Source organism: Aythya fuligula, chromosome 18, assembly GCF_009819795.1.
Source record: "Aythya fuligula isolate bAytFul2 chromosome 18, bAytFul2.pri, whole genome shotgun sequence".
Classification (NCBI taxonomy): Eukaryota; Metazoa; Chordata; class Aves; order Anseriformes; family Anatidae; genus Aythya; species Aythya fuligula.
The window spans coordinates 11,811,717-11,830,581 of NC_045576.1; the positions used below are offsets into that span (position 1 = coordinate 11,811,717).

Consider the following 18,865-nt stretch of genomic DNA (forward strand, 5'->3'; position numbering starts at 1 on the left):
GGCGGCACCAGGCGGCGCCGGGATTCGAACCCGCGGCAACCCGGCCTGAGGCCACGCCCCCTACCACATAACCACGCCCCCTCACCCACCAAATCACGCCCCCTCCTTCTAGACCACGCCCCTCCCCTTTTCCCCCCCGCCCCCTTCTCTCCTCCACCAACCCCGCTCCCCGCCCCGCCCCTCCCCTGACCGGCAGCCTCCTCAACCAATGGGGCGGCCGCCGCCCGCTCGGCCTCCACCAATGGCGGCGCGGGGGCGGGGCCCCGGGGCGGTGCGGGGCCGCGGCGGCGGAGGCCCGGCCGGGTGAGGGGCGGCCCCGCGGCGGGGGCGGGGGGGGGGCGCCGTGGGGGCCCCTTTGGGGTCTTTTTGGGGTCCGCGCTGGGTTCGACCCCTTTAGGGTCCCCTTTGGGTCCACTTTGGGGTGTTTTGGGGTCCCTCTGGGTCCCTTTTGGGTTCTTTTGGGGTCTCTTTGGGGTCTTTTGGGTTCTTTTGGGGTCTCTTTGGGGTCCCCTTTGGGTTCTTTTTGGGTCCGCGCTGCGTTCGAGTTGGGTTCGCCATGGGACCCCTTTGGGGTCTCCTCTGGGTCCACTTTGGGTTGTTTTGGGGTCCTTTTGGGGTCCTCACTGGGTCCCTTTAGGTGCCCTTTGGGTTCTTTCGGGGTCCCTTTAGGGTCCCCTTTGGGTCCGCACTGGGTTCGCACCCCGATCCACATCGGGTCTGTGTTGGGTTTGAGCTGGGTCCCCTTTGGGACCGCTTTGGGATCACATTGGGTCTGTATTGGGTCTCCCCTGGGTCCTTTTTGGGTCTGTACCGGGTTTGAGTTGGGTTCGTGATGGGATCCCATTGGGTCTGTGCTGGGTCTCCCTTGGGACCCCTTTAGAGTCCTCACTGGGTCCCCTCTGGGACCCTTTTGGGTCCGTGGTGGGTTTGGGTTGGGTCCCCTTTGGGTTCACACTGGGTTCGCACCGTGATCCACATCGGGTCTGCGTTGGCTTTGAGCTGGGTCCCCTTTGGGGCTGCTTTGGGACCACGTTGGGTCTCCCTCTCACGTCTGGGTTTCCCTTGGGTCACCTTTGGGTCCACGTTTAGGGCCCCTTTGGGGTCTCTTTGGGTCTCCCTTAGATCCCCTTTGGGTCTGCGGTTGGGTCCCCTTTGGGCTCATGTTGGGTTCACTTTGGGTTCTCTTTGGGTCTGTGTTGGGTCTCCCTTGGGTCCCCTTTAGGTTTGCATTGAGTCCTGTTTGGGTGCATTTTGGGTCTTCTTTGGGTCCATTTTGGGTCCCCCTTGGGTCCGTGTTGGGTCCCCTTTGGGTTCACGTTGGGTTCGCACTGCAATCCACCTTGGGTCCATTTTGGGTCCCCTTTGGGTTCATTTTGGGTCTTCTTTGGGTCTCTCTTGGGTCCACTTCGTGTTCACATTGGGTCCCCTTTGGGTTCACGTTGGGTTTGCAATCCACGTTGGGTCCGTGTTGGGTTCGCTTTGGGTCCCTTTTGGTTCTATGTTGGGTCCATTTTGGGTCCCCATTGGGTCCATTTTGGGTCTCCTTTGGGTCCATTTTGGGTCTCCCTTGGGTCCCCTTTGGGTCCACATTGGGTCTCCTTTGGGTTCACGTTGGGTTTGCGCTGCAATCCACCTTGGGTCCATTTTGGGTCCCCTTTGGGTCCATTCTGGGCCCCCTTTGTGTCCCCTTTGGGTCCATTTTGGGTCCCTTTATGTCTCCCTCATGTCCCCATTGCGCTCGCTCTGCTCTCCACCCCCCCGTCACCCACCTGCCCTCTCCCCGTGCAGGATGAGGAGCTCCCGGAGCAGCTCGTCGTGCCGCGGTGCCGGCTGTGGCGGCGTGGCCGTGGACCTGAGCCTGACGGGGCTGCCCGTGCCCGTCCTGCGGCGCCCCAGCAGCGCATCCCCCGCCAAGCACGTGGCTCGCTCCCTCTCCGTCGTGGCCGATGGCAAACCCAAGAGGAACGCCCTGGTGGGTGCCGCGGGGGGACCCCTGGGTGCTCCCGCACCCTCCTGCCTGGGGTCTGAGAGGCTGGACGGGGGTCCCGGGGGGCTTCGTGTGCCCCCCCTGTTCTTTTTAGGATGAGCAGGGCTGCTGTGGGATCTGGGTGCTGCGGTGCTGCGCTCCCAAACCTCATCCCCTGCAATTTTCTGCTCGCTGGGACCCTTCTCAGCCCTTCCCTGTGCCTGAGGGTGGGCAGCATCAGCCTCTCCAGCCCCTTTTCTCCGTTCAGTGCTTTCCCTCTGGGAAGTTTTGGGGTCCTGGGGTCTCCTGCTGGGTTCTCCGGGTTTTCTGAGCAATCCCCACTGCCTCGGCGGCTTCCCTCGCGCTCATCCCCTGCTCCGGGCACCGCAACCCTGCCCCTGTGGAACCTCGGCTGAGCTGAACTCTCTCCCCCCCCAGGAGGATGCGGGGTCCCGGGCCATCAACAACCTCCGCAGGTCCAACAGCACCACGCAGGTCGCCCAGCGGGCCAGCAGCGGGCACAGGTACGGCTCCCCCAGCACCGAACCGGGATGGGACCACGAGGAACCCCCTGCTCCGTGCGCCCCCCGGCCCCATGAGGGGACCAGAACCCAGCAGAGCGGTCACTGAGTCCTGTCCCACGCACTGGGGGCTCTGGAAAGGCACAGAGTGGGTTTTTTTTTTTTGCAGGGGAGGGCACGTGGGTGGCATTTGGGGAGCCTCCTCTTAGCGCAGCCCCTCGGGGACCCGCCAGGCTGCGTTAGGGGACAAAACTTTAGGATCAAAATGTTAGGATCAGAGCCGCCTGCCCCTGCGCCCCGAGCAGGATGAGATCCCTGCTGCTGCTGCCTCGTTGCTGTTTGTCATCTCGATGTTAACCCCAGCACACGCATCCCTTTCTCCTCTCTGCCTTCCCCCTGCTGCAGCTCGGAGCAGGCAGGAGCCTTCCTGGCCTTTTTTGAGAGCGCTTCTGGTGGAGGAAAGAAAGGAACCACCCCGAGCACGGCGTCCCCGGAGCAGAAAACCACCTGGAACGTCCTGGTGAGGGCAAGGGCTCGGCGGGGACACGGGGCAGCTGGCTCCTGGCACGAGGAGCCGGGATTTTGGGTGGGATTCCCCTCCAGCAGGCGAAGCTGCGGGGCTGCGGGGCAAAACCTTCGTGATGTGGGGCAGAAATGAGCTCTGGGGGAGGGATGGGGCGTGGGGGAGGCATTTTTGGTGCTGGCTGAGCCTCGTGCCCGGCCCCATGCAGGACGATCAGCCGCGAGCCCTCCCGGCCCCATCCAGCTCCGAGCCAGCAGCGGGCATGAGGAAGAAGGAAGCGGCCGTGCTGCTGGCAGCCAACTTCACCGCCAACAACAGGTAGGGGGGCAGCCCCCCCGGGAGGAGCCCGCAGGGGAGGAAACAACCCAAAAAATACCCGGGCGGGAGAGCTGGGGCTGTGGGCAGCATGCCGGTGGGGTTGGGTGCTCGAGGGAGGGTGTTTGGGGTCTGGGAGAGGCCAGAAAAAGGAGTAGCAAGGGGTGAAAAGCTCAGGGGCAGGAGTTTGGGGCTGCTCAGGCCGTGTCTGTCTGTCTGCCTGCCTGTCTGTGCGTCCGGCAGCGGCCCCAAGGAGCCAGCTCGGGGCTGGGGGTGCCGGCGAGGTCTCCCCTGCTCCTTACCCCGAGGGGTGCCCTCGTATGAGGGGTGGCGGCCACCACGCAGGGGGGGGTGCAGGGCACCCGCTGGCCCCATCCCCGTGGATCTGACGGGCTCTGACGGGTTCTATCCCCCCTACAACAACAAAAAAAAAAGGAGCAACAAGGGCGCGATGGGGAACTGCGTCACCACCATGGTGCACAACAACTACGCGGCCGACAGGGGCCCCGCGCCCAAAAGCTCCAACCAGGCTCCAAGCAGCAACCTCAAGTAAGTGCTGGTGAGGACACGGCCTTGGGAGGGGGCTTTGCTGCCCTCAGGGGGGTGCTGGGCCCCCCCCCCCTCCGTGTGCCGTGCCGCAGCCACGTGGTGTCATTTTCTGCCCTAGCAATGTCGTCAAAGCCACCGCCAACGAGGAGAGCGAAAGCAGCAGCTTGGTGAGGTCGCAGAAGAATTTCTCCAGCAACAACAACGCCGCCCGCAACAACGCCGGCGGGCTGCCCCGCAGGAGGGAGGTGACCGAGGAGGAGGCGGAGAGGTGAGGCTGAGCGCGGGCTGTGCCCTGGCCCCTGGGACAGAAAGGAGCTGTTGGGGGGCTGTGTTGGCTTCCCCTGCCCCTGACTCCGCTCTGCACCCCCAGGTTGTCAAAGGAATGAGTTCCTGCTCCCCAAAACGGCTTCCCCGAGCCAGGGAGAGAGGATGAGGGTGCTGGGGGGGTGCTGTGGGGCCGTGGGGCTGACGCTGCCTCCCTTTTTTTGCAGGTTCATCCAGCAGGTGAACCTCGCCGCCGTCACCATCCAGCGCTGGTACCGCCGCCACGCGCAGCGGCACAAGGCAGGAGCGGCGGCTCTGGGGCGCCTGCTGGCTTCCAGGAGGGAGGTTGGTCCCCGGGGGACAGGGGCACAAACCCTACTGGGTGTCCCCGTTGTGACGGGCACCGTTCGTTCCCGGAGCCCGCAGACAGGACCCGAGCTGTCAGTGCTGGGGGCTCTGCCCCTCGCAGCGGGGTGGGGAGGGTCCTGGCCCCGTTCCCCGCGGTGCCAGAGGGGTCCGGGAGCCCTGCAGTCCCTCCCCATCCCTCTGGCTGCAGGGACGTGGCAGCAGCAGCACAAATCCTGCTGAATTCGCCCCATCCCAGACCACCTCGTGGTCAGAGGGGGGAGCCCTCCCTCGGCTGGCTGCACAGCAGCGAGGTTTTGGCTCCTTGGAGAGCGCCGTGGCCTCGGTGGCTAATTGTGGGGCTTGGTGCTTAATTATTTATCCAAATAACAGCAAGCGCCGCTGCTCCCGCGTGTGAGCTTCTATTTTTGAGCCCTGTCTCCGTGGTGGTTTCAGCCCCGGGTGCCCGATGGTTGCGTTTGGTGCCCGAGGAGAACCAGCAGAGTTCCCTGCCGGCTCCGTACCCGCGGGAGGGGATGGCCGGGGGTGCAGCGAGCCAGGGTTGGGGTGTTTTGGGGTGTTTGGGGTGCCTCCTTCCCCACTTTTCTGCCCTGGGTGGTGGCTGTGGGAGCTCTCACTCAGCTTTGAGCTTTTTTTCCTGGCAGGAGAGGCAGCGGCAGACAGAGGAGGGGAACATCCTGGGCCTGCAGGAGCGGAGGGACGAGGAGCGCAGGAAGATCCGAGAGGAGAAGGCGCGGCTGGCGCGGCGTGCTGCCATCCAGGTAGGGACAGAGCCTGGGGAAATGTGCCTGCCCCTGGCCCCTGGGCTGCCCGGCTCCGTGAGGCAGTGGCAGGGCCTCTCCTCCTCCTCCTCCTCTTTCCACAATTTGGAATTTGAGCGAGCCTTGGGGACGCAGCGCTCCCCGTGGAGACGGAGGTGCCACAGAGCAGTTTGCCTCTGTGCTCCTGCCAAGGTTTGGCAGCTCCTCCAGAGCTGGTTTCGGGCTGTTCCTGGGGAAAGGGGAGTTCCTGCCACGGAACTGGGCACGGCCAGGGATGGGACTGGTCCCAGGAGGGGACGGGGCCCTGCAGGGTGGCTGCGTGCCCCTCTGTGCCCTCCAGAGGCACCTCACTGCCCCCACCGTGCTCCTGCAGCTCCCTTGGGTGCTCCTGGGGTGAACCCGAGGGGCTGGGCCAGAGGCAGAGCACAGGGAGGTGCCTGCTGGCTTGCAATGTGGTGGAAAAGGGTTTTTAAGAGCCCCAGCTCCCCTTTGGCCCAAATGGAGTCAGGTCTCGGCGGGGGTGCTGGCGGGAGGCACAGCAGCGAGCAGCTGGAGGGTGGCGAAATGCTGCAGCAGCCTCACAAACACGTGTGCCTGTGCCTGGAGCCACTTCCCAGAGCTCTGCCAAAGCCCCCCAAGGCCCAGCGGTGTCCCCTCAACCCGTGGTGCTCGGCTTCTCGAGCTGCAGCTCCTTCTCCCTCCCGCAGGAGCTGCACCAGAAAAGGGCCCAAAAGGCTTCAGGGGCGAAATGCTTGGCGGAAGAGGAGCTCGCGCTGGTGAAGGAGAGCAGGAGGGTAGCAAAGAAGAAGCCTGCCAGGGCTGCTGCTGCCACGAGGAACGATGGCCTCAAAGCCAACAACGCCGGTGCGTCCCCCTGCGCGTCCCCCAGCCCCTGCAGCCACGTGGGACGGGGACAGGAGGGTGGCAGAGGAGCAGTTCTCAGCCCGGGGTGAGGGTTGTGGTGTGTGAGAGCGGTCTGGTCCCTGCAGATGCCAATTTCCACGCTGTCACGGCAGAGCCAGAAGCAAGCAGCCCGGCAGAGCTCAGCACCGTGCCCTCGCAGGGGCAGGGGGCAGAGGACAAGCTGCAGGTGGGTCTGGCGTCGGCTCGAGGGGCTCTCCCGGCACTCGAGGGGCTCTCCAAGCTTGGGTTTGTTTCTCTGGAGATTGGGCAAGCTTCGAGGTGCGTCTGCCTGTCCTCCAGGACGTGAGCTCCAGGGAGACGGGAGGCGAGGACCTGGGGACTGCGGGGACGGCCGCCAGCAGGGCTCAGTCCAAAGTCACCCTCACCGAGCTGCTGGACACCCTCAGGCTGCTGGAGGAGGAGCCGGAGCTGCTGCCCCCCCCGAAGCTCTTCAAGAAGGAGAAATACGCCTGGATAGACGGGGTGAGCTGCGTGAGAGCAGGGTCCCCTGCGGGCTGCCTCCTTCTGGGGCGCGCTGGGTGGTGGAGGGTGAGAAAAGGCTGAGTTGCATCCCCGTGGAGGAGCAAAACCGTGTGAGGGCTGAGCACGGAGGAGGAGGCTGCCTACTGGGGTGCACTGGGGGCACTGGGAGCAGCCGGCACCTCCCCGGGCACCTCTGGGGCTCGCCGCCTTCCCCAGCAGCTCCGTCATGCCCCGCAGGAGCCCGGCTCCAACTCGCTGACCGCTGACAACTTGGAGAAGCTGGGGAAGCTGAACCATTCCCCCGGGATCCCCGAGGACGGGGCGCTGCTCTCGGAGGCCAAGCTCCAAAGCATCATCAGCTTCCTGGACGAGATGGAGAAATCCGAGCAGGAGAGGCCGCGCTCCGCCGCCTCGGCCACGCAGCGGGAGGTGGGTGCTGAGCACCTGGTGCTTGCCAGGGTGCTGACACCCCCCTGGGAAGGGGCTCTCCTTTTTTTTTTCAGAGCCTAGGCGCCCTCCAGCTCCTCTCACTCTTTTTTTTTTTTCCTTTCCCCACGTCCCAGGGGCTGCTCTCCGAGGAGGAGCTGGCGCACTTGGAGCAGGCGTCCGCTGTTGCCACGGAGGTGACGAGCTCCATCGTGAGGCTGAAGCTGGAAGTGGAGGAGAAGAAGCGAGCCATCAGCCTGCTGCAGACAGCTCTGGTGGGTGGCTCGGCTCCTCCTGCTCGCTGGGGAGCCAAGGAGCAGAGCCCTCAGCACCCGTTCCCCTGGAGAAGAGGCTCTGGAGCACGGGGGCACGGTGCCGCGGGTTGGGGTTCCCATCCATCCTCCAGCAGGGCCAAGTCCTGAGGTGCTCCCTGAGCTCTCAGGGGAGCTGCAGGGCCATGGGGTGCTGGGTCATGCAGTGATCTTGGTTATTGTTAGCATGGGAAGGATCCTCGAGGTCCTTCCCCGTCCTGTGGGCTCTCTCCGTGCTCCCTCGTGGTTTGGAAACCACCTCAGCAGGTGCCTGGCCAGCACTCAGCGTGGAGCTGTGCTGAATTTTTTCCTTTCCTCCACCCCTGGGGGTTTGGGCGGCCCCGCTGACAGCAGGGTGGGAGCTTGGGGGACCAGGGGCTTGGTTTAGCTGCTTGGGGTGAGCTGACCCAGCAGGGCTCTCCGTGTTGGATCTGCTGCTGTCGCTTCTCACCCCCCGTGGCCGTTTCTTCCCCGCACCCCCCAGGCCCAGCAGAGGGAACTGACCGTCCGGCACGTCCAACAGACCGAGAAGGAGCTCGGCCACCAGCTGAGGCTGCAGAGGGAGCAGTACGAGGCGGCCATCCAGAGACACTTGGCCTTCATCGACCAGGTCATCCTCACCTTCCGCAGCTCGAAGCCCGCCGGCCAGGCTGGAGGCGCCCTCCTGGCTGCCTCACGCCTTCCCTTTTTCCCCCTTTTTTTCCCCCCTTCCCCAGCTCATCGAGGACAAGAAGGTGCTGAGCGAGAGGTGTGAGGCTGTGGTGGCCGAGCTGAAGCAGGCGGACCAGAAGTACAGCAAGAAGATCAGCCAGATGCAGGAGCAGCACGAGCTGGTGAGGAACGGGGCCGGCGGGGTGCAGGGAGGTGACATTGGGACCCCCGGGGGCTCACCTGGGGCCTGTGCCACCTCGGGGCCACCTCGGGGAGCTCCAGCTGCTTGGTTTTTGGGGAGCTGGGCGCAGGAAATCGGTGTCACCCCCAGAGGTTTGTCCTGGCTGGGTGGGGGGCACTCTCTCAGTCACCCCAGCAGGGGTTTTCCCAAGGGTTTTGCTTCCCCCCCGTGCTGGGGGTGGGCAGGCAGCAGCAGCCCCGTCCTGTACGGGGTGGGGGGCACTGGGAGAGGGTGGAACCGGGGCTGTGCGTGGCTGGGGTCGTCGTCTCCTGCCTGCACCTTGCTTTTTGGGCTCCCAGGGTAAGGAGGGATCTCCTCCCTGGCTTCCCTCTGACGGCTTCCCCTTGGCTGCCCACCAGGAGCTCAGGAAGCTGAAGGAGCTGATGAGCGCGACGGAGAAGATCAGGCGGGAGAAGTGGATTGATGAGAAAACCAAAAAGATCAAGGAGATCACCGTGAAAGGTGCCAGGCCCCAAAACACCCGCTCTGCCCTTCCCTTCCCAGCCTCTCTGTGCCGAGCCAACTCCTGCAGCTTCCCCACCAGCTGCCCGGCTCCCCGGGGGCGCCTGTGCTGGCCCCAAATCTGCTGCTTTTACCCCCAACCGGCCCTGAGGCCGTGCTAACCGCCCTCTCCCCTTGCCACCCCAGGCCTGGAGCCGGAGATCCAGAAGCTGATGGCCAAGCACCGGCAGGACATACGGCAGCTGAAGATGCTGCACGAGGCCGAGCTGCTGCAGTCGGGCGAGCGGGCGGCGCGGCAGTACTGCCGGCAGGCCGAGGAGCTGCGCAGCCTGCTGCAGCGCGAGAAGGAGGAGCAGGGACAGAGGGAGAGGGAGCTGGCCCGGCAGCGGTGAGCGCTCCAGGGCACGGGGGCGGTGGCCGGGACCACCACCGGGGTGGATTCGTGGTGCTGACGGGTTTGCAGCACTCAGTGATCTCGTGGAGAGGTGTCGCGGAGCCTGGGGTGCGCACGGGGTGGGAAGGGGCAGGGAGAAGGGAAAACCACGTAACACTGCCCTGCCCCAGGGGAATGGGTTGCTCTGAGCCTGGCAGCCCCCTGAGGCCGCTTATTCCCCCCCCTCCAAGGTGTGAGAAGCAGCTGGAGCAGGAGGAGCAGGCGCTGCAGCAGCAGCGGCGCCGGCTCTACGCGGAGGTCGCCGAGGAGAAGGAGAGGCTGAGCCAGCAGGCGGCCAGGTGAGAGCAGAGCCAGGAGCCGGCACGCCTGGCAGCCCTTGGGGGGCTGCTCGCCCTCGTGGGGGCTCCCTCGGGGGCGCTGCGAGCTCGGCTCTGTCCTCGGGCAGGCAGAGGGCGGAGGTGGAGGAGCTGCGGAGGCAGCTGGAGGCGAGCAGCTCGGCCGTCACCGCCGCGCTCAAGGAGGAGCACGCCAAGGAGCAGGAGGAGAGGGAGAGGAGGCATCAGGTCCGTCGCTCCTCGCCCCCTTCCTGATGAGCAAGGCACGGCCCCGAGCTGCGTGCTGACAGGGCTGGGAGCCCTGGAGGCAGCAGCAGAGCTGAGCAGTTGTCCTGTCTCTCTGCAGGCAGAGGTGAAGGTGCTGAAGGAGCGGCTGGAGATGGAGAGGCAGGCGTGGGAGGCAAACTACGTGAAGAAGGAGGTAGGGCCAGGGCTGCTCTCCCTGCAAGGTGTTAACGCTGAGCTCCGAGGGGGTTCAGGCCAATGCTCAGCATCTTTGTGGCCGTCCCCAGGAAGCCTGGCTGCTCGCCCGGGAGCGGGAGCTGAGGGAGGAGGTGAGGAAGGAGAGGGACAAGGAGATCGAGCTGGTGATCCAGCGCCTGGAGGCCGACATGTCCTCCGCCAAGGAGGAGTGCGAGAGGGCAGCGGAGAACAGGTGAGGAGAGATGTGAGCCTGCTGAGTCCTTCCTCCCAGTTCCCTTTCCTGCCCCCAAGCTTTGTGCCTCCCCCACGAGCTCCAGGCACCACCTGCGTGGGCTCCTGAGCCACCTCTGCGTGTGCGAGGGCACGGGGAGCGTGCTTGGCACTGTGCAGCACGAGCTTGGGACAGAGCAGCTGGTGGGGACAAACGTCCTTCCCTCCCTGGCACACCGCAGGGTGTGTGCCCCTGCTCACCCCCCCTGGAGAGGCATCCTTGGGGGTGTCAGAGCGCTGTGGCAGTGGGCAGCCTTCCCTAGGCAGATGTCTGGGCTGGAAAGTGGCAGAGAAACCACTCCAAACACGGCCAGAAATTATCCTGCACCTCCTGAAACCATCCTGCACCTCCCGTGGGGCTGATCCTGCGCTGGCTGCGGCGTCGTGGTCGCTGCTGCAGCCTTGGGGAGGGAGTGCTGGGGGTGCTCCCAGCTCCGGGCTGAGCTCTCCGTCCTCTCCTCCAGGATTAAAAGGATCCGGGACAAGTACGAGGTGGAGCTGCAGGAGCTGGAGAGGTCGGAGCGCAAGCTGCAGGAGCGCTGCAACGAGCTGAAGGGGCGGCTGGCCGAGCTGGAGGGGGAGAGCAGCCGCCTGCAGGGGCTGCTGAAACACCGGGAGCAGGAGCTGGAGGAGATACGGAAGGTGAGATGAGAGCATGGCTGGGTCCCCCCGGGCATCCAGCACCCTGGGGTCACCCTTTTTCCCCCCCCGTAGGTGCGGGACCAGCTGGCCCAGGAGCGGAGCAGCCTGGCGGAGGTGATCCGGGAGGAGTTTGCCACCAGGCTGGTGGGCACGGAGGAGGAGAACAAGAGGCTGAAGGCGGAGATGGTGGAGATGAGAGCCCGGCAGCGCCTGGAGCTGGACAGGGTGGCGCGGGAGAAGGACAGAGAGCTGGAGGAGGTGCACAGGAGGTGAGGCAGCCTGGCCGGGCTGGGTGGGCTCGCAGCCGGGGTGCGTTGCCAGGAGTTTGGCTGCGGTGACTCCTCGGGCATGGTTTCCCGTCCCGGTGGCACCAAACGGGCAGCGCTCACCCCTGCTTTGCCTCCACAAACCCTCTGCTCCTCGTGGTGCCTGCTGGGCTGCTCGGTGCCACCCAGTCCCCGGGGTTGCTGCTCCCCTGGGTGCCTGCAGGATGGAGGTGCCGGGGGATCCCCGTGCCGTGCAGCTCCACGTGCGAGCACCCGAGCACTCCGGGCTCTCTGTCCCCTGCTCTGGGCTCTTTTGGGGCACGTGGGGGTGTCACCATGCCCTGCAGGCTCCCTGCTTTCAAGGGCCCAGGCTGATGATCCCCAGGAGCACCCCAGCACCGAAGGGGGGGGCAGGGGCTGCGCTCGCCTCTCCAGCAGGGCTCTGGCACCTCGGGGCTGTGCTGCGGGGGCTCAGCACCAGCAGGAGCCGGCGCTGGGCTCGGCACCAAGCAGCCAGTGCAGTGCTTCCTCGCTTCCCTCCCCGTCTGCCTGCGGGGGAGGAATTTTATCTCCCCGGGAAGGCATCGGCTGAGCTCTCTGCCAGCTGCCCCGCTGGTACAGCCAGACCCAGCCCTGCTGCCGGAGCCTGCAGGGAGGAATTTTGGGGGAAAAAAGCTGCAGTGGGAGAGCTTCGCATCAGCACGCGGAGCTCAGCGGCTTTCCCAGAGCCAGCCTGAGCGCTTCCCGTTCCCTCTGAGTCACACCCTGAGGGGGAGCGAGAGGGGTTCCCCGTCAGTCCCATGTGCACAGCCTGGCAAAACGGGGCAGGTTTGGGGCTCCGAGAGCCGTGGGAGGGTCTGGCCACGGGGCAGCGACCGTGGGTGTGAGAAAAAGGAGTGTGTGTCCCTGTGGCCTTGTTAATAATTAGGTCTGGTGAGGCTGGTGTCCCCTTCGTCCTGCAGGGGACTTGATGCAAGCCGTGTAACGCTCCCAAAGTGGCATGAAGGCATTTATAGCACGCCCTGGCACCCCGAGCCCCATTTATAGCACGCCCTGGCACCCCTTTTAGCTGGGGGGTTGCAGAGGAGAGGGGCTGCCCATCCTGGGGCTGCCTTGAGCCATGCCAAAATCACCGCCCTGAGGCCCGGGGGTGCCTGGACCCCGTGCTCAGCCCCTCTCCATCCCCCTGCTCAGGGTGAAGACGGCCGTGGCGAGGAAGGAGGAGAACGTGAGCAGCCTTCGCAAGCAGTACGAGGTGAGCGAGGGGGGCTGCTGGGGGGGGCTGCCCCTGCCCTGCTGCTGCAGCCCTGCCCCGGGCACAGCTCCCCGACCCTGCGCGCTCTTGCAGGCGGCGGTGCAGCGAGCCGAGCACCTGGAGGCCCTCCTGGAGCAGCAGCGCCAGCAGCTGCTGGCAGCCAAATAACCTCCGCTCCCCTCCCCACCCAGGATTTGATTTTTTTTAGTTTTATTTTTATTTTTTTACGCCTCGGCAGCGCTCAGCTCCCTCTGACGTTTTACCAATAAAAGCTCTGCTGGTTTCTACGGCTGTTTCTGTCGGATTTGTGGCCGGGGGGGGGGGTGCAGAGGGAAGCCTGGGTGCTGTTGGCATCCTCGTTTTTTATTTTATTTTTTTTTTATTTGCTCTCCATGGATGCATTTATCCTTGTGTGGTGGTGTCGGGGCAGGAGCTGCGTTTGCTCGCGGTGTGTGCGGGCAGCAGTCGGTGGTGCTGGGTCCTGAGCCTCGTGGTGGGAGCTGCGGGGCTGAGCCACGGAGGCAGGGCTGGGCTTGGGGAGCCCCTTTTGGTGCTGCGGGAGCTCAGCACCTCTCCTCTTCCCAGCTGGCTGCCCCCAGGCTGGGTTAGGGCAGGGCTGGAGGGAAGAGCTGGGGCAGGATGTGATCCCACAGCCCCTGCTCCCTGCAAATCTCTCAGCACCCCCAGATAGTGACGGGAAACGCCTGGACCGAGCCCGGGGGCATCTGTTTCCTCCCGGCAGGACGTGCTGATGGCTGCCTGCAGGCTCTGCTCTCCGAGGAGGCCGGGGTTTGGTGCTCGGGGCCAGCAGAGGCTTTGTCCTCGGCCTCCCGGGGCGTTTCTCATCCGTCCTGCCAGCCCCTGCGCCCCGCTGCGGCTTTGTGCCACGGGCTCTGCGCTCACAGCAGCGGGGTTGGGTGGGCTGGGGCACCCCACAGCCTTGCTGCTGGGAACCCCGTCCTCTTGGGGGGCTCCCAGGAATGTGTGTGGGGGGGTCCTGGCCCTGATATGGGGCTGGGGGGGGTGCTCGGGTGCTTCCTGTAGATCCTGATCTGCTCCTGCCCACGGCCGGGGCAGGGGGCTGCTGCCTGGCTGCGGGCACGAGGCAGGGGGGGTCCCAGCCCCCCAGGATTTGGTGTTTGCTGGCTGAGGCTGCACCACCCGCTGTAAAATATTCCATTTTACCAGGTAAATGGCTGTCGGGTGCAGGTGGGCCGAGCGATCCTGTGGCAGCCCCTTCCCCTCTCCCCACATTTTGGTGCTGTGCTGTCTGCCCCCGGGTGTTCCCCGTGGTGCTGTACCCAGAGTGCGACCTGCACCAAAACCGCTGCTGGGGGGCAAAAACCCATGGCCAGGGGGGCACCTCCACCCCCTGCCTCCCCCGGGGACCGAGCGGCTCCGGGTCCAACTCCTGCTCCTGGAGGACGCTCGTTGTGCCGGGTGCCGCTGGCTGCGAGCTGGAGCTGATCTGCAGAGGGGGCAGGAGGGGCGCACGGCCCCATCCTGCGCAGGCAGCTGGCCCAGCCCCTGCTTCCACCATGGTTGCATCTCTGACGCCTGCTTCCTGACCCCGCTCCTACCTCCACCTCCCTATTGCGAGCTTCCGCCCCGGGGCTGCCCGCGGCCGTGCCCTGCGCCCCCGCTGCCCCCGTTGGCACGGCTGCACCCCGGTCCCTAGAGAACCAGCGGGGACGAGGCCGTGCCCGAGGGAGGCAGCGAGGCCGAGCAGCGTGGCCGGGAGCCTGGTGCAGGTCTGGGTGCTGGGGAAACGCAGCGGGGACGCGGGAGGCCTCAGCCTGGGAACGGTGCCGGTGGAGGGGCTGTCCCCTGGTTTCCTGCCCAGTGTCACGGGCACCGTCCACCCTTCGTCCCTCAACGTGCGAGCGGAGGTCCTGCGGCCGTCTGGAGGAAGCCAGGGACGAGGAACGGCGCCGTGGGGGCCACCCGGAGCTTTGCGCATTGTTTCCAGGGTCTCCTGTCCCCTCTCCACCAGCAGCTGCCATGAGAAGACCCCCGGCACTCGGCTGCTGCCGCGCCGCCCTTGCGCCGTGCCCGGGGCGCTGTGGCCGCGGTGCCGGGCTGGCCCTCGCCCTCCTGGCCCTGCTGCTGCTGCTCCTGACCACGCAGCGCAGGCTGGGGCTCGAGCTCTCCAGGTACCGTGGGGCTGGGAGGGTCGTGGGGCTGGGCTGGGGGCTGCGTGGCTGCCCCCTGGCCCTGGGGGGGTGTTCCCCAGAGCCATTTTTGCCCTGGGAAATGATTAACCCCGAGTCCACCTCTGTCTGCCCTCTCCGCGGGTGCCTGGCTGCAGCTCCCGGCCTTGGCTTGGACCTTGTCCTGCAGCCGGCTCCAAGCCTTGGCTCCTGCTTTCTGCTTTGCAACACGGGGGTGGCCGGGGAGGGGGGTGCTGAGCACCACCACGGGGCATCGTCACCTCCACAGTGCCCCGGTGGCACCGGCAGAGCCTCAGCAGCACTTCCTGCACCTCCCCGGGGCTCCTCTGCTGGTGCTTTAGTGGGCAGGAATGGGGTTGGGGATGGGGCACCCGTGTGCGCGCCACCCTGTGTCCCCCCCCCAGCCGCCTCTCTCCTCCCAGCAGGACCCCCACCCGCCTGCTGGCGCCCAGACCCCCTACGACAGAGGCCCCGGAGCTGGTGACACGGTCACCACACCTCACCCCTGCCCCCAGCCTGCCACCAAACTTCGGGGACACGTACGGGCGGGACGAGACCTCCCGCAGCTCGGTACGGGCGCTGCGGGGCTGGGGCAGGGACAAGGAGCCACCCGTGTCCCCCCGGCACGGGACACCCTGAGCCGCTGTCACACGCAGGGACTTGTCACCTATGGTTTCAGGAGTGCCCCAGCAGCATCAGGAAGAGGATTACGGGCACCGAATTTGGGGCTGCCTTCCTGGCCACCGTGCCGGTGCTGCAGTGGGCGCAGCACGCGCGGGAGGACGAGTACCGGCGGCTCCGCAGATACGGGGGGGCTCACGGCTGGAAGGACGTCAGCTGGGACGGTGCGGGGGGCACAGGGCTGTGGGGGGCACGGGGGGAGCCCTGCACAAAGGGTTGGGCACTGCAGGCACCGGGGCTGCGTCCCGGGGGCTGCTGTGCCATGGGGAGGGGGCGCGGGACCCTGGGGCGCGGGGCTCCCCCTGCTGCACCCTCCCCAAACTCACCATCCCGGGGCTGCCCCCAGTGCTGAAGGCGTCCCTGTCCCTCCTCAACACGTCGGCCAGCGGGCTCCTCGTGGACAGCCGGCCGGCAGCGGCACCCTGCGTGCGCTGCGCCGTGGTGGGCAACGGCGGCATCCTCAACGGGTCCCGCGTGGGGGCTGCCATCGACGCCCACCACCTCGTCTTCAGGTGAGGGCTCACGGGATGGAGGGGGGGGCACGGCCCAGACCCGGCTGCGGCAGGGCCAGCGCCTGCCCTCGTCCCTGCTTCATCCTCCAGGGTGAACGGGGCCATCACGGCGGGCTTCGAGGGGGATGTTGGCAACAGGACGTCCTTCTACGTCTTCTCCACCAACACCATGGTGAACGCGCTCGGCAGCTACGCCGCGGATGGCTTCAAGCACCCGCCCCGGAGTCCGGTGAGGGAGCTCACAGGGAGGGGAGATGCTGCGGGCACAGCACCGCCAGGGCCCCATTTGTCACCTCCCGGATGGGGACGGTGCCGGTGTCACCGTGTCCCTTACAACAGGAGACGCGCTACGTCTTCCTCCCGGACCACGACCGCGACTACCTGCTGCTGCAGGCGGCCCTGACCCACCAGCGCGTGGACAGGGGCAGGGACAAGGGGGTCTGGTGAGCGGGGACACGGTGGGCGTGGGGGCTCAGGGGGGTGGGACAGGTGGGTCCCCTCCGCCCCGCACCTCCGAGCAGCCTCTGGGACCTCCCCGCAGGCCCCAGGAGTTTTTCGGTGAGGACCTGCGTGCTGACAAGTTCAGGATGCTCCACCCGGATTTCATCCGCTACCTCCGGAACCGGTGAGGAGCCCCCTCCGGGGGGGATTCCCCCTCCCCACAGCGCAGTGGGGGAGCCCTTAGCACTTAGCTCCTGCTCTCTGCCCGCAGCTTTCTCCGCTCTGACATCTTGGCCACGCCGCACTGGCCGCTGTACCGGCCCTCCACCGGCGCCGTGATGCTCCTGGCCGCCATCCACACCTGCGACGAGGTGGGCAGCCCGTGCACGGCTCCACCGCGGTGGTGCCCGGCGATTCAGGGCTTGGCACATGGCACAGGGCACATGGCACATGGCACAGCGCCGTGCCCGCAGCTGCTCCCTCCTGAGGCTCTGCCGAGGATGTTTTGCACCTGTGCATCCTCCCCATCACCGTCTCTGCTCGTGTCCCCCCTCCTGGAGCAGCCGCGGTGTCCTCACCCCTGCGCCGGGCACCGGGGTCGGGCAGCAGCGTGCTCAGCGCCGCGTCCCGCAGGTGAGCGCCTTCGGGTTCATGACGCCGGGTTACCGGGCGTACTCGGACCACTACTTCGACCGTGGGCACAAGGAGGTGCAGTTCTACGTCAACCACGACCTGAAGCTGGAGATGAGGCTGTGGCAGCGGCTGCAGCGCAGCGGGCTCCTGCGCCTCTACACCGGCACGGAGGGGACGTGATGCCCGCGGCCACCGGGAGCCGGGAGCGCTGCTGGGACCTGAGTGAGGATCTGAGATGCCGGAGGAGGAAACCGTCCTCTGCCCTCCTGCGGGCTCCAAGAAGCCCCAGGGAGAGCTCCTGGGGCAGGGCTGGGCCCAAGCAAGGCGTGCGATGAGCTGCTGGGGCTGCCTGGGGCTGGGGATCAGGGGGTTCCTCCTGTCGCAGCCCTGCTCCCCAGGGGGGCTGTGCCATGCCTCTGCCCCAGATAAGGATTTGCAGCATCCCCTGCAGAGCCCCGGGCCCTTTTTGCTGCCACGGCCCCGGCACTCAGTGGGGAAGGCAGCCCCAATCCCCGTCCTGTGCCCACGGGTGGGTTCCCGTGCCCGGTCCCCTTGGTGCCCCTCGTGCCCACCCCATGCCCACAGCCCTCCCTGGTGGGCTCGGCCCCCAGCCCTGCCCCTCCCCGGCATCTCAGAGCCTGGTTTCTAGGCCAGTGCCCGGTTCAGGCATGAATAAACCGGCGGCGTTGCATAACCAGGGATGCAGATTTTCACCGGATGGCTGCTTGCGCCCCGCTGCTGCACGGCCCCCTCCCCGTGCCAGGGGTCCCCGGGCTGCCGGCTGCGTGGCACGAGCCCTGTCCCCGTCCCCATCCCTGCCAGGCAGACTGAGCGAGGCTGTCACCGGCTCTGCCAAAGCTCCCCAATTAAGGAGCCTCCCCCCCCGCCCCCCCAGCTCCCCGCCGTGGATTAGCCGGGATCAGTGGAGCCCGTTCGTTAGCTGCAAACGAGCCGAGCGGCTGGGTGGGGAAGGAGGTCAGGAGGGCTGGGTGCTTTTGGCAGCCGCCGCGCAGAGATCGCGGCTCAAGCTGGTGTCTGCCCGGGCAGGGATTAGCCCCGGCCCCAGACAAATCAGCCGGGGGGGGTCTGGAGCAAATGGGCAGGATGCGCGCGGGGTAATCTCCCCGGCTAATTGGGGCGTGCTGCTTGGCCAGGGGGGACGCTGGTCAGGGTGCTGGGGGGCTCTGTGCCATGCCTGTTGCCGGCACAGCCCCAGGCATGGAGTTTGGGGGGGGTAGGTGCCGTGGGGGTGATGCCCGGGGGGATCCTTACCGGGGCTTCTGGCCTCCGTTTGGCATCTTCCCCGTGGAGGTGGCAGAAAGCTGCAAGGAAATGAGGGGGGGGCAGGACGCTGGGCACGGAGGGGCCCAGGCCTGTGCTGGGGTTGGGAAGGGCTCAGCTTGGGAATGGGGATCTGGGAGCCCAGAGCATCACAGAGGAGTGCGGGGAAGAGCTGCCTGGCTGGGCAGGCCCCGTGCACCATCCTGTGCGCATCCCATCCCCAATTCCCATCCCATCACATCCCCAATTCCCATCACATCCCCAATTCCCACCCCATCCTCACTTCGTCCCTTGGGGATGGATGCAGGGCACCGAGCACGCTGTCTGGGTCACTTCATCCCCTTCCTCTCACCAAGGCCTTCAGGGACGTGTCCAGGTGCCCGGCACAGCCCGGTGGGTGCCCAGCACGAGTGCAGGCGCCCACCCCCGGTTGGGTTCAGCCTTGCTGTGACTCAGCTGGAGCCAGCTCAGCAGCACGAGGAGCAGGACTCAGCCACAGCATCCCTGTGGCACCGGCAGCACGGCCCCGGGTCCAGCTCCTGCCACCCCAGTGCATCCCAGTGCCTTGAACCCAACGTCTCCATCTCCGACCAGTGAGCCCAGTGCTGCTCCTGTGGCCGTGTAGCAGAGTTGGTGCTGGCACGGCACGAGTGACAGCGGGGCCACCACCTCATGCCCAGGGGACGGTGGCACAGGGAGGGAGCAGCGGGTCCAGCCTGGGGTGCCGGAATGGATGTGGCCCCCAGGGATGTGTAGATGCCACTGCAGCTTCGAGAGCGCCCAAATGTCACCCAAGGGTGCCTGGCACAATGCAAGGCT

The 18,865-nt window shown here is 66.4% G+C and overlaps 2 protein-coding genes across 2 annotated transcripts; both read left to right on the forward strand.

The window, feature by feature from the left end:
• Window positions 1-1,660: 1,660 nt before the first annotated feature.
• On the forward strand, window positions 1,661-12,614 carry CEP131 (centrosomal protein 131). The gene is made up of 25 exons (XM_032199993.1): window positions 1,661-1,972; window positions 2,405-2,490; window positions 2,893-3,007; window positions 3,219-3,328; window positions 3,761-3,874; window positions 3,993-4,142; window positions 4,366-4,483; window positions 5,149-5,265; window positions 5,973-6,129; window positions 6,255-6,355; window positions 6,469-6,651; window positions 6,889-7,080; window positions 7,215-7,352; window positions 7,873-7,998; window positions 8,105-8,221; window positions 8,640-8,742; window positions 8,929-9,130; window positions 9,367-9,474; window positions 9,582-9,699; window positions 9,818-9,892; window positions 9,984-10,126; window positions 10,629-10,806; window positions 10,879-11,075; window positions 12,267-12,327; window positions 12,421-12,614. The coding sequence occupies exons 1-25, from the start codon at window positions 1,724-1,726 to the stop codon at window positions 12,493-12,495; spliced, it is 3,333 nt and encodes a 1,110-aa protein (XP_032055884.1). The 5' UTR covers window positions 1,661-1,723; the 3' UTR covers window positions 12,496-12,614.
• Window positions 12,615-14,328: 1,714 nt separating this feature from the next.
• Window positions 14,329-16,945, forward strand: LOC116496697 (alpha-N-acetylgalactosaminide alpha-2,6-sialyltransferase 2-like). Its single transcript, XM_032199938.1, has 9 exons — window positions 14,329-14,480; window positions 14,924-15,068; window positions 15,178-15,349; window positions 15,499-15,691; window positions 15,782-15,920; window positions 16,031-16,134; window positions 16,233-16,316; window positions 16,404-16,503; window positions 16,766-16,945. Exons 1-9 carry the CDS (start codon window positions 14,329-14,331, stop codon window positions 16,943-16,945), a joined length of 1,269 nt encoding a protein of 422 aa, XP_032055829.1.
• Window positions 16,946-18,865: the final 1,920 nt, after the last annotated feature.